The 12,697-nt window shown below is 59.3% G+C and overlaps 1 protein-coding gene across 1 annotated transcript; it reads right to left on the reverse strand.

Annotated features, from left to right (window-relative positions):
* Positions 1-190: 190 nt before the first annotated feature.
* Positions 191-12,044, reverse strand: PYGM (glycogen phosphorylase, muscle associated). Its single transcript, XM_028516960.2, is given in 21 exon segments — positions 191-613; positions 735-801; positions 1,010-1,144; positions 3,845-4,052; positions 4,491-4,632; positions 4,762-4,820; positions 5,109-5,256; positions 5,589-5,690; positions 6,184-6,298; positions 6,540-6,703; positions 6,836-6,982; positions 7,202-7,294; positions 7,636-7,779; positions 8,171-8,253; positions 8,352-8,463; positions 9,712-9,843; positions 10,214-10,251; positions 10,254-10,316; positions 10,404-10,482; positions 10,577-10,678; positions 11,706-12,044. Coding segments are annotated over 21 exon segments (2,526 nt in total). The 5' UTR covers positions 11,949-12,044; the 3' UTR covers positions 191-463.
* Between the last annotated feature and the right edge of the window lie 653 nt (positions 12,045-12,697).

Genomic DNA, 12,697 nt, shown 5'->3' on the forward strand with positions numbered 1-12,697 from the left:
GGACACAGCATGGGGAAGAGAGGCGTGGAGGGTGACGTCGGAAAGGGGGCTGGAGAGTCCGGGGCTCTGTGTCCATGGGCTGCTGCCCCCTTCCGCGGGGGACGCACCTGCCGCGGGTGGGGGTAAGCCACGGTGACTGCGCAGCTGCTATTGTGCCCGCCTGAGCTAAAAATACTTCCCGACAGAGAAGTTAAGGAGGCTCCCAAGGAGAATCAATTTATTGGGGGGTGGGTGCAGTTGGTCAGACCCATAAATAGGAGGGAGCAGGAAGACTGAAGACAAGATGGGAGCAGTGTCCTCAGCCACACTGGACGCTGTGACTTCAAGGCTGGAGGCAAATGAGTGTTTCAGGAACAGGCTTAGGGATCTAACTCCAGGCCCCCACCCTCTGGATGAGGAGCCGGGCCCGGACCAAGGGCTTGCACCCAGACGCAGCGGCAGGTCTGGGCTCGGGTCTGGAGGCTCAGATCGCCTCATCAGGGGCGGGCAGGGGCTGGCGGGAGGGCTCGACGCCCCAGATCTCCCGGGCGTACTGGGCAATGGTGCGGTCGCTGGAGAACTTGCCGGACGTGGCTATGTTCCGGATCACCATGCGCGTCCACTCTCTTGGGTTCTACAGGCCGAAAGGGAACTCTGGGTTCATCCTGCAGGTGGGGGTCCCAGCTTCCACTCCACCCCAGCCCAGCCAGGGCCACTGGAGCCCTGCCAGCCCCTGGCCCAGGACCCCTCCTTACCTTGAACAGTGCGCTGACTTTCTCCTGACATTTAATATAGTCTTCATAATCCGCAAAGACTTTAAACCTGGAGGGCAGTGGACAGGCGGGGAGCTCCATGAGGTCAAGGGCCACACCCATCCTGTCCTGCTGGACTTCTGGGGACCTGGAGAGGGAAGCTGCCTCCAAGGCGGCCAGCCCCAGCTGCCCAGGACCCCTGTCCAGCCTCCCTAACACTCCCTGCCCTGAACAGCCCAGCAGCCCCACCCACCCGATTCCCCGCGTGGAGAGCTCACCGGTCGTGGTGCATGAGCATGTTGACAATGTCCTTGAAGAGGTCAGGCTGTTTGGGGGAGAAGAAGCCGCTGCTGAGCTGCTCAATGATCTGCCGAAGCTCGGGAATCCGGTCGTAGTACTCCTGGGCATTGTACCTGTGGGGCGGAGCCGCGGTCAGCACCCAGGAAAGGGGGGCCTGGCTCTTCCGCCAAGGACAAGCCCAGAAATCCTAAGCCCCAGGGGCAGCCTGCTTCTGCCCTCCCTGCGGCTGCCCCTAGAGGTCCTTCCCTGGAGGCCCTTTCCCTTCTGGGCTCAGCTGTTTGTCCCTCTTGATGAGGATGAGGAAACCGAGGCTGGTGAAGGCAAAAAAAAAAAAAAAAAAAAGCAGCAAAGCCCACACACCACCACCTGCCCAGTGTGTTTGCTCCAGGCCTGGCTTCCTGCCCCACTCTCCCAAGTCCAAACGTGGCCTCACCTTCAGGCTCTACGAGGAGTTGACAGATACACCTTAAGGAGTCTCCTCTTTTTAAAAAATTTTTTAAAATTTATTTTAAGACAGAGCAGGAGAGAGGGAGAAAGTGGTAGAGAAACATCAATGTGTGGTTGCCTCTTGTGTGCCCCCCAACTGGGGACCTGGCCCACAACCTAGGCATGTGCCGTGACTGGGAATCGAACCTGTGATCCTTTGGTTCTCGGGCCAGCACTCAATCCACCCAGCCACACCAGCCAGGGCCTAAGGCTGGTGTGGCTTTCTCCCCGTGTTCCACTTTCTGAAGCAGCAGAACACCCGGAGAGAACACCATCTCTCCAACACCCGGATTGAAAACCGCTCCTAAGGCCACTCTCATCTCTTCCCTTCCCTCCCCTCTTCCAACCAGAGGCCAAGGCCACCTGCTCAGCAATGTCCCCATTCCCCATCCACAACGCCGGCCCGCTGCAAGTGACTGTCCCAGCATTAAGGCGTGAGCCCCTAGACTGTCCCCCGCCTGCACTTCGCCCCCTCCAGTCCAGTCTCCATCCTGTGGCCAAAATTGTCCTCTGGAGCCTAGAGCTGAACATCCCTCAACACCTTCCACATCTCCCTCCTGTCCGGAGGACCACGTCTGAACTGCCTCGTCAGGCCTCACAGGAGAACTTCCCCTCGATGTCGAATGCCAGCTCTTACGAGCTGTTGGTGGGGGTGTGACCTGGTACCAACTGTCCACAAAACAACTGGGCAATAGGCATCAAGAGCTTTAAGAACGTATACTTTCTGACTCAGAAATACTCCCTTCTAATAATTATCTTAAGGAAATGATCAGAGATGTGGACAGAGACGTAAAAGGCTGGTCATTACAGTGGTATTTATAGCACCAGGGGGACCAACTTTAATGCCCAACCCTGTGGGTGGTTAGACGAGTTAGAGCTCGTCCATAGGAAGGAGCACTGTCCCAATAACCACCAGCACTTAAATGTGTTTGAAGACTAACAACATGGAAAATGCCTCTCCAATGTGAAGTAAGATACCAGGATTCAAAATGGTACATCCTGGACCCCCAACTTCTAAAAACCACATACACATGCACACATATATAAATATATGTAGAAAAAGAAAACTGTGACTTTAGCCCTGGCTGGTGTGGCTCAGTGGACTGAGTGCTGGCCTGTGAACCAAGGGGTTGCTGGTTCAAGTCCCAGTCAGGGCACATACCTGGGTTGCAGGCCAGGTCCCAAGTCAGGGGCACGTGAGAGGCAACCACACATTGATGTTTCTCTCCCTCTCTTTCTCCCTCCCTTGCCCTCTCTCTAAAAATAAATAAATAAAATCTTTTTAAAGGTTAAAAAAAAGAAAAACCTGTGACTTTGAGTCTGGGTGATGAAATTATGTGTGACAGTTATTTTATTTCTCATGGGTTTGTATTTTTTCCCCATTAATGAGCATTATTGCTTTCATGATAAGAAAAAAAAATCACATTTTAAAATAAATCTTAAAAAAAACATAGTGCACCCTGGCTGATGTGGCTCAGTGGATTGAGCATGGCCTATGAACCATAGGGTTGTGGGTTCGATTCCCAGTCAGGGCACACACCTGGGTTGCAGGCCAGGTCCCCAGTAGGGGCCATGTGAGAGGCAACCACACATTGATGTTTCTCTCCCTTTCTTTCTCCCTCCCTTCCTTCTCCCTAAAAATAAATATAAATAAAATCTTTTTTTTTAAGTTTACAATATCCTTTTTCTTTTCTTTTTTCTTATAAGATTTTATTTATTTATTTTTAGAGAGGGAAGGGAGGGAGAAAGAGAGAGAGAGAGAAACATCAACGTGCGGTTGCTGGGGGCAGTGGCCTGCAACCCAGGCATGTGCCCTGACTGGGAATCGAACCTGCAATGCTTTGGTTCGCAGCCCACACTCAATCCACTGAGCTACACCAGCCAGGGCAATATAAATAAAATCTTTAACAAACAAAAAAAAAACCCATAATGCTAGGGAAATATCTCCTCTAAATAACTGAGTTTCTGGCCACAAGCACAATTAGCTATCGCATTCCTATTTCCCTTTTCACCATGACTGCCAGGGAGCTAAGAATTTAAGCTTGCTTCCAATTCCACAAATAATATTCTCTTTTAGGATTAATATAATTTTCTCTTCCTTTTCATTCAGTTCTGTGTTACTTCTTCCTTTTCCCATGTTAGTAAACTTTTTTCTGTAAGTTACCTCAAAGGTTTTCCAGAATTCTGACGGCATAACCAAGACCGTGTGCAGCCTGCACTAGCCTTTCTGGTTACGCCCCTCACTCCCAGTCCCACCCTCCAGCAGCCACACCTTGGGGCCTCCTGCCCACAGACTGGTGGGAACTTAAGGGCCTTGACTCCCATACCCTCTCTGGTCAAGCTTCTCCACGTCCTCCTCCCGCATGCCGAAGATGAAGAAATTCTCCTCCCCTGCCTCTTCTGCCATCTCCACGTTGGCCCCGTCCATGGTGCCGATGGTCAGGGCCCCGTTGAGCATGAACTTCATGTTGCCAGTGCCCGAGGCCTCGGTGCCCGCGGTGGAGATCTGCTCGGAGAGGTCAGCGGCTGGGATCACTGTGGGGCAGCGGCAGGAGGACATGATCAGCTCTGGGGAAAGCCCCGCCCCAGCTGGGGTGCTGGAGGTAGGCTGGCCCTGGGCATAGCCAGACTTAGAGCGCACCCCCACACCTGCCGCAGCCCTCCACGCTCCAACAGCTGAGTCTAAGTCACCCCCCACCTTCTCGGTGACTGTTGAACCTCTGGGGTCTAACCTGGACTCCCCACCCTACTGCATCGTGTGATTGGACAAACGCCAGCAAGGCCCCCCTCCTCTGTAAATATCACCTGCGCTGCCAGAAACTCCACCATCAGGGGGACAGCCTCATGGTTCAAGTATTGCCCTTTCCAGATTCTTCTTTAAAGTGCAAGCACCTCCGGGAGAGGTGACTAATACCTCTTCTGGGCACCGAGCCAATTAGAGCACCCCTAGGGTCCCCACAGGTGGCACCCCACCTTTCTCGGCCAGTGAGACTCTGTAGTTCTCCAGGAAGATCACGCGGAGCCGGTCTCCCACCACCGGGTCGTGGTTGACCACATCCCCAATGGACGTGATGAGTTTAATGATCATCTTGGCCATGTGGTACCCGGGGGCAGCCTGTGGGGGCAGTGTGGAGTCAGCTCCGTGGCCCAGCCCCCTACCCCTATCCTGCAACCACCCAGCCAAGGCTGACCTCAACCTGGACAGCAAAAGACCAGAGCCATGGTCTGTGGCCCGGCTCCTCACCTTTCCCCCAATCATCACGGTGCGAGGCACGACAAACTTACTGGGGTCCTTCCTGATGCCTGTGGAGAAGAAGAGGCATGAAGGGGACCGGGTTTTCCCTCTGGGCAGTAGCTCCTGACGGTGCCCACCCGGCCAGGGACCAGGCTGGGAGACAGGAAGCCTGACTTGGGCAATCACTTGCTATGTGACCTCCCATCTGTCCCTTCCCCCTCTCTGAGCCTCAGTTTGCCCATCTGTAAAATGGGACGGGGAGAATTCTATTGTCCCGAGGCTAAGGGAGCTGTTGACTCAGGAGCATGCAGTACTCTGGAGAGAACCAGGTGACAGAATGGGTCCCTGCCACTCACGGTTGTACATGGTGATGATGTGCAGGCAGTTGAGGAGCTGGCGTTTGTATTCATGAATCCGCTTCACCTGGACGTCGAAGAGGGAGTTGGGGTTGATGCGGACTTTGTACTCCTTCTCTAGGTAAGCAGAGAACTTCAGCTTGTTTTCCTGCAGGCAGGGGAGAGGGGAGAGCTCACCGACAGGCCGCAGCCTCAGCCGATCCTACAGTCTCGTTTCTTTCCCAGGAAGGGAGGGGACACAGGGCTCGCATGCCACCTTCATCCACACCTACACTGGGGCAGACATTGCTAATCAATGTCAGCACTCTTCCAGTGAGGTCTGATGACGCTTTTCCACCACGGACTCCACACAACTGCCACCAGTGGCCTGAGGCTGCAGGAGACAGGAGCTTATTGGCCGCCCCTGAGCAGGCCTTCTGGGCCTCCAGCGGTCTCCACCACAGGCCTGGCACGGGGGTCCCAGGTTGCAGTGCTCCTCACCTGCTTCACTTTGGCCACGTCCCGGATAAAGGCTTCGTCGTCCACGTAGGAGAGCAGTTTGCGCAGCTGGTCCAGATCGGAGATGTAATCCTCCCCGATGCGCTGTGGGAAGATGGCTCTCAGCAGGCCCACCCCCCTCCTCTGACAGGTCGGCTGAGTGCCATGCAGCTCCTCCCGGTCCAGCTTCCCAGCTGGGGCGTGACCTGCAAATGCGCATCTTCCGCCCCACCCGGCCTTGAGCTGACCCCAGCAGGCCTTCCCCTAGCCTTTTCCCCATGCAGGCCCTGACCTCACAGTCCAGCCCCACTCTCTGTCCCCCTCCAGTTTCACTTCAGATGTAACCTATCGATGACCCCCTCAGTTAAACTCCTCCACAGGCTGGCCTTCATAGCAGGGCCTCTACAGCCCACAGGGCACCCTCAGGCAAGCAGGGAACAGTTTCCCTCCCTCCAGCGCACGCAAGGCTTAGGAACAAGATGCAACAAAGCGTTCAGCCCTCCACTAGGCACCTGTAGTGAATGCCTACACGACCATACCCAGCTGATCCCCAAAGTGACGCGTGCTGACCCCTACTGGCCATACCGTGACCTCTCACCTCAGCAATGACCTCTGCCAGCCCAGGGTTACACATAACCAGCCAGCGCCGAGGGGTGATGCCATTGGTTTTATTCTGGAACTTATGAGGCTCCAGCTCATAGAAGTCCTTGAAGCTGCAAAATGGAGTTGGGGTGGGGGATCACCACTCACCCCTGTGAGATGAAGGACTCCTTCCGGGGTCCCTATGCCGGTTTCTTAATGAAAGAGGCCTGCGCGTGAGGGGTGCTGCTGTGTGTAAGGGGGCGTTGCCAGGGGACAGGACTGGACCCTGCTTGCTACAGCGCCGCCGCCTGCGGAAGGGCCAGTTGTGCTGTGCAGTGAGGGGGCGGGCCTAGCCGGAGACTGGGGGCTCACATGGTCTTCTTGAGGATCTCGGAGTGGATGCGCGCCACGCCATTGACGGCGTGAGACCCGGCGATGCACAGGTGCGCCATGTTGATGCGCTTCACCGCGCCCTCCTCCACAAGGGACATGCGCCGCAGCCGGTCTACATCCCCCGGGAACGCGGCGGCCACCCGCTGTGCCGGAGAACCCAGAGCTAGGACCGGATGCAGGAACCGAGTGCCCGGGCCCCCTCCCCTCAGAACCCCGCCCAGAGCCCTCCCCGTTAGAGTCTCGGGCCCCACGCTGCCCACGCCTCCTCCGCTCACGTTAAGAAAGCGCTGGTTGATCTCATAGATGATCTGGAGATGCCGCGGCAGCAGTGTCTCCATGAGGTGCACCGGCCAGCGCTCCAGGGCCTCGGGCAGCACCGTGTGGTTGGTGTAGGCGCAGGTCCTCACGGTCAAGTTCCACGCCTGGCGGAGGAATGAAGAATCAGGACCCCCTGGGCCTAAGCCCTGGGGCCGCCCACAGGCACCGTGGGGCCAGGAGCCCCGCCCTGCCACTGCAGGGCCAGGTTCCAGGACACCCACCCTCCAGGCCTCCCGCTGCCATCTGTTTAGTGGGGGCCCCACTCACAAGGGAACCCTGAGGCAGAGAAGGTTAGACCAGGGTGCAAGGGTCTGGGAGCCCACCTTGTCCCAGTCCAGCCGCTCCAGGTCCACCAGAATCCTCATCAGCTCTGGGATGGCCAGCGAGGGGTGGGTGTCATTGAGCTGGATGGCCACCTGTTGGCCGGGGGGACAGGCAAAGAGTCCGTCTGGGCTCCGCACCAAGGCTAAGGCCGCTGTCCTTTGCCCCGTTCAGAGTCCCCTCCAGGGGCCCGGCGTGGCTCTGGGGCCGAGCTAGGGGTAGAGGCTCCCATGGGAGCAGCTTTGGGGGAGCAGCAGGAGGGAGCCCCGGTTCTGTGGATTGAGGATCCAGAGCAGGTCACTCTCACATGCACACCCAGCCACCAGCCTCCACCTGCTCATCTATAAAATGGGCGGGCGGGCGGACAGGGGCGGAGGGAGGAGCGTGGCACACCTTACGGCAGGTGGACAGGGCAGCCCTGGCTGCAGCCCAGTACCTTATCCGGGAAGGCGTCAAAGCTGGTGCGCACGGCGTCCCGGCAGCCGAACTTGGAGGACTTGAAGCGACGGATGATGTCCTGGAGTGTGGCGGCCACCACGAAGTACTCCTGCTTCAGCCGCAGCTCCTTCCCCTCGAAGAACTGGGGGCGGTAGAAGGGGGAGCAAAGTCAAGGTGGTGAGGTCACGGCCTAACAGGACCTCGGGTATGGCCAGGAGGGGCCCCACAGATGCCGAGGCCCATAAGTCCTGACCCATGAGTCCTGAACTGCCCGCCCAGTCTAGGAGCCAGGGGTCTTTCCCCCACCAAGTGGCAACAGTGACAGTGTCAGAAGCAGGACATATAAGGACCAGGGAACAGCTTCTCCACGGTGCCCACCAAAAGGTGCTGTGCCCCGGGACTCAGCCGTCCTCCCACTTAACCGGGGGGAACAAACAGGACACGCAGGGACCAGCCATGTGTCCTGTCCCCTCCCCCGCCCTCTCTCAAGCACACAGGCTTCCTGCCAGCAGCCTGGGGCGGGGGGGACATACGTTGTCGTTGGGGTACAGGACACGAGAGATGTTTTCAGCCAGGTTACGGTCCAGCACAGCCTGGATGTAGCCACCAATGTTGACTGGGAGACAGAAGGGGGGTCAGGGTCAGGGTCAGCCTCAGGCCCAGCGTGGGGCAGGCTGGGGGGTGGGGCTGCTGACTGCGGGTGGCCGAACTCACAGTCCTTGAGGTTGAAGTCGTTGGGGGCCTTGGCGGACCACAGGCGCATGGTGTTGACGATGTTGTTGCGGTAGCCGGGCACGGGCGTGTCGTACGGCATGGCCAGCACCACCTGCAGGGGCGGACGGTGCGGCGCGGCATCAGGAGCTGGGCACCTGCCGTGTCTCACCGGCGCAGCCCCAAGAGCTAGGGCTCCGGGCTTCGTCCCTGCACTCCGCCAGCTCCCAACCTCTAGGGTCTGGTCCCAGCTCTGGGTGACCTCAAGCAAACCCCTCAACCTCTCTGGCCCTGATCCATAAGGAGAGGACGGCCCCAGGATCACCTCCACGCCAGCCGGCCTGGCCAGACTGGTGGAAGGGTTATGGGAGGAGGAGGCAGTGACGGGCCCAGGGGCCAAGCTGATGTTCTGCCGGTGGCCGCTCTGCAGGGATGAGCAGGCCCACGAGGCCCGAGTGCAACTTGGAGGACACTCCGGGCTCAGGAAAGGGCTGGGGGACCCAGGGCCTGGCTGGAGGAGTCACAGAGGTCAAGCCCACCCAAGGAGCTTACGCCTGGTTGGCCACAGGGCTAATTAGCAGTGACCAGCGATTGCAGCCAACAGCTGTCGCTACCACGGGGCGGGGGCATATCCGCTCCGCCCAATGCAGTGCGAAGGAGCCCCAGCCGGAGTCCAGTGGAAGCTGCAGCTCAGAGAAGGAGGGGACAGGCCCAAGAGCGGAGAGCCAGGGGGGCGGCCAGAGCCCCTGCTGGACCTTAGCATGGATGACAGCGGAACGGACGCCCAGTCCTGAAGGCCCGGAGGCTCCTGCGCAGCCCTCTGGAGGCCGGCGGCCCGCAGCCGCAGCCAGGGGCCTGGCCGAGCTGGAATCCAGGCACCAGGCCTGGCTCTAGGGCTCCCTCTCACTTGCTCTGTGACCTGGAACAAGTCCACCCCCTCCTCTCAAAGCTTTCATTGGCTCCCCTCTGCCTCTTCCTGGCCTGCTGCTCCATCTCCCGTCACACCCCCTGGTTCAGACGTGGGGAGCCAGGTCACCAGGACTATTCTCTGATGGGTCTTGCGGGGTAAAGCGAAGCACAGTCGGGGGAGGGGCCCTGGTAGACGGTGCAGCCTCCCTCCTCCTCCTCCTCCTCCTCGGCTCTGCATTTGGCCTAGCTCCCTTGTGACCCTACTGTCTCCAGCCTCCAGCTGTGTAGCCTCGGTTAACTGACCTAACCTCTCTGAGCCTTGGTGTCCTCCATGGTAAAAGGCCCTGGGTCCAGTAGCCTCAGGCTCTTTCCCTGTATCCCCGTTTCCTCTAGGAGCCTCTTCCTCCCCCTCCCCCTCGCTGGGCCCTCCCCCATTCCCCGGCTTTGTCTTCACCTGTGTGTCCACCCACTTGGCCCCCTGGCTGGTGTGCTCCACTCGGCCATAGAAGTGCACGGGCAGCGTGAACTCGGGCCGGGCCTTCTCCCAGGGGTTGCCATAGCGAAGCCAGTCATCGGCCTCCTCCATCTGAGCTCCAGGAGGATCAGGGGAGAAAGGAAGGCAGCATCAGACCCAGACTCACCCCACTGCGGGCAGTAAGAGGGGCAGGAGCCGTGGCCCTGGCGTGCCCTACACGGGGTGTCAATCAAGGGCTCTGGGATGGGCCCTGGGCTGGCGGGATATCTGATGGGACATGGGACAGGTATGAGAGTTCAAGAGATGCCACAGGTGTGCACCACCTGCTTCGGGAGCGACTGACTGGCTTTGGAGTCAGGGGCAAGGATAATTTTCATCAAGACTGGGCTTAGTTCTGGTCTACCCAGAGACAGAAAACCAAATGGGAGTCCCTCCCCCTCATTCCTGGGTCCCCACAAAGTCGGGGCCCAGGGTTGCTCACCTGCCAGCCCCCGCAGATCTTCTGGTTAAAAATCCCAACTCATAGCGGATCCCGTAACCATAGGCAGCCAGGCCCAGTGTCGCCATAGAGTCCAGAAAGCAGGCTAGGGGTGTGCGGGGAGGTCAGTGTGTGGGGCCCGGCACCCAAGAGCCGTCCGCCTACGCCGAGGCCTGCCGCCCCCCCCACTCACCTGCCAGCCGGCCCAGGCCCCCATTGCCCAGCCCGGCATCTTCCTCGATTTCCTCCAGCTCCTCCATGTCCAGGCCCAGCTAGAGGGGACAGGGTGCGGCAGCGGTCAGGGCCACCAGCCAGCAGGAAAATCCCCCTCACCCCTAAGGCTTGCCTCGCACCCAGCCCCCACACCTGGTAGACGGCCTCGTCACAGGCGTTCTCCAAGGCCAGGTTCACCATGGTGTTTTGCAGCGTCCGGCCCATGTAGAACTCCAGAGACAGGTAGTAGATCCTCTGCGAGAGACAGGTGTGCAGGGGGAGGGCTCAGGGCTGCCGGCCACCAGCATCAGGAAGGCCCCGCTGGGCCTGGGCCTCTCGCACCTCCTGCCCCGTTCCCCACCCCCCACCGTTCCAGGCTTTGGGACCCAACGGGGAGGGTTCTGGTCCCAGCATTTCCTCCTCTGCCTTTGGACAAATCACTGTCCTTTTCTGAGTCTGTTTCCTCATCCGGAAAATGGGGCTGGCCATGTCTATTGGGGTGAGGAGGTGCTTGGGAGAGGCGGAGACCCCTTCCATCCCAGCAAGCCTCCCGACAGCCTGGCAGGGAGTCAGAAACACCTCCAAGTGCTTCCTGAACGGGAAAGCCAAGCCGAGAGCACGTCATTTGCTCAAGGTCATGCAATGACTCGCAGCTGGAGTCAGCCCCCTCCCGTCCTCCCAGTGCACAGCCACCCCTGGCCCTCAAGCCTCGGCCCCAAGAAAGGGCCAGAGAGGCACCGGGACCCAGGATGTTGATGGGGCCTGAGTTCCTGGTTGCCTGGGTCATAGCTCCCCCACGGCTGCCCAGGAGTGTCGGGTTGCTGACATTTACCGCTGACCCCAAAAGACACTTGATCCCACTGCCCCGACGGTCCCAGCTGCGCCCCACCTGCCACACAGGCACACCACACACACACACACACACACACACACACGATGACGCAGTGTTGCGCTCTTCAGGTCCCCCACTTCAGGTCCAACCTCGGCCTCAGGGGCCTTCCTGGCCCTGCCCCAGGGGCCCCTCCACTCTCCAAGTGCATGCTGGGCCTTTGCAACCAGCCCACCTGAACTGAGCCCCCTGACCTGGCCCTGCCTCAGGTCCCTCTTCCTGGGCTGCCCCAGCACCCAGCGCACCTAAGACCCCCGGATCCTCCGACCTCAGGAATTTGGAGTGGCCATTTATTCTGCCACAGGAAACTGACCCCAGGAAGGATCAAGATCTCCCAGCCCCCCTAGCAGGGCCCCCAGCCCATTTCCTTGCCCTGGGTGGCCCAGTCAGCACCTTGGGGTCCTTCTCATAGTAGTGCTGCTGCGTGCGGATCCAGCGGCCCACGAGGTGGTCGCGCACAGTGTGGGCCAGCGCGAAGTAGTAGTCTCGAGGGGTGGCCACATTGCGGTCCTTTACGAGTGTGAAATGCAGGTGCCGGTTGAAGTTCTTCTTCAGGTCCGTCACATTCTCCACGCCGGCCAGGCCGCGCACACTGATTTGCTTTCTCTTCTCCTGGTCTGACAGGGGCCGGGACATGGCTGCGGGAGGGTGGGCCGGGCTGACCGGTGGTGGATGCGCGGACGGCAGGCAGGCCTGCGTGGTGCCTCCAGCCAGGGAGTGGAAATCCCCAGGCGCCTGGTGATTTAAAGCCGGACTCTGGGCAGCACGCCCCGCCTCCCCCGCGATGGGAGGGTCTTGGCCTGACAGCCAAAGGAGCTATTTCGGGAGGGGAGGGGAGGAGAAGAGAGAGGCAGGGAGAGCAGGGCTCCGGCTGGCTCATTCACAGCCCTGCTCTGCCCACGGCCTCCAGGCCTCGCACACCGGGGCTCTCTGTCTTCCGTCTCTGCCCCTGCCCTCTGCAGCAGGGACAGAAACAAAATACAGCAGGTGGAGCGCTGGCTCGAGAGGCCCGAGGCTTGCTGGAGCTGATGACTGCGCCTTTGGCTTGAGAGTTGCCTTGATTTGGCCCTTTTCCTGGGTTATAAATAAAGGCGGGCTGGATCGTGGGCTCTCAAGCAGGAGAGTCTAAGGGGGCTGTCAAGTGGGCAGGTGTCGGGAGACCCGGCCTTCATCAGAGCAGCTTGGTTTGCTTTAGGCATTTGCCCAGAGAGACTGCAGACCGCAGGCTGAATGGCCGCTGCTGAGGTTTCCCCAGTGGCTACACTGCAGGGCTCTCGTTAGCTGCCCTCTGGGGGGAAGGCCACATGTTGTGGCAAAAGTGGACAGGACCCCCACCCCCTTGCAGGATTGAGGGACAGTGTGCCCCAAACTGAAGAGTGCAGCTA

This window comes from Phyllostomus discolor, chromosome 6 (genome assembly GCF_004126475.2).
Source record: "Phyllostomus discolor isolate MPI-MPIP mPhyDis1 chromosome 6, mPhyDis1.pri.v3, whole genome shotgun sequence".
In the NCBI taxonomy this organism is placed as follows: Eukaryota; Metazoa; Chordata; class Mammalia; order Chiroptera; family Phyllostomidae; genus Phyllostomus; species Phyllostomus discolor.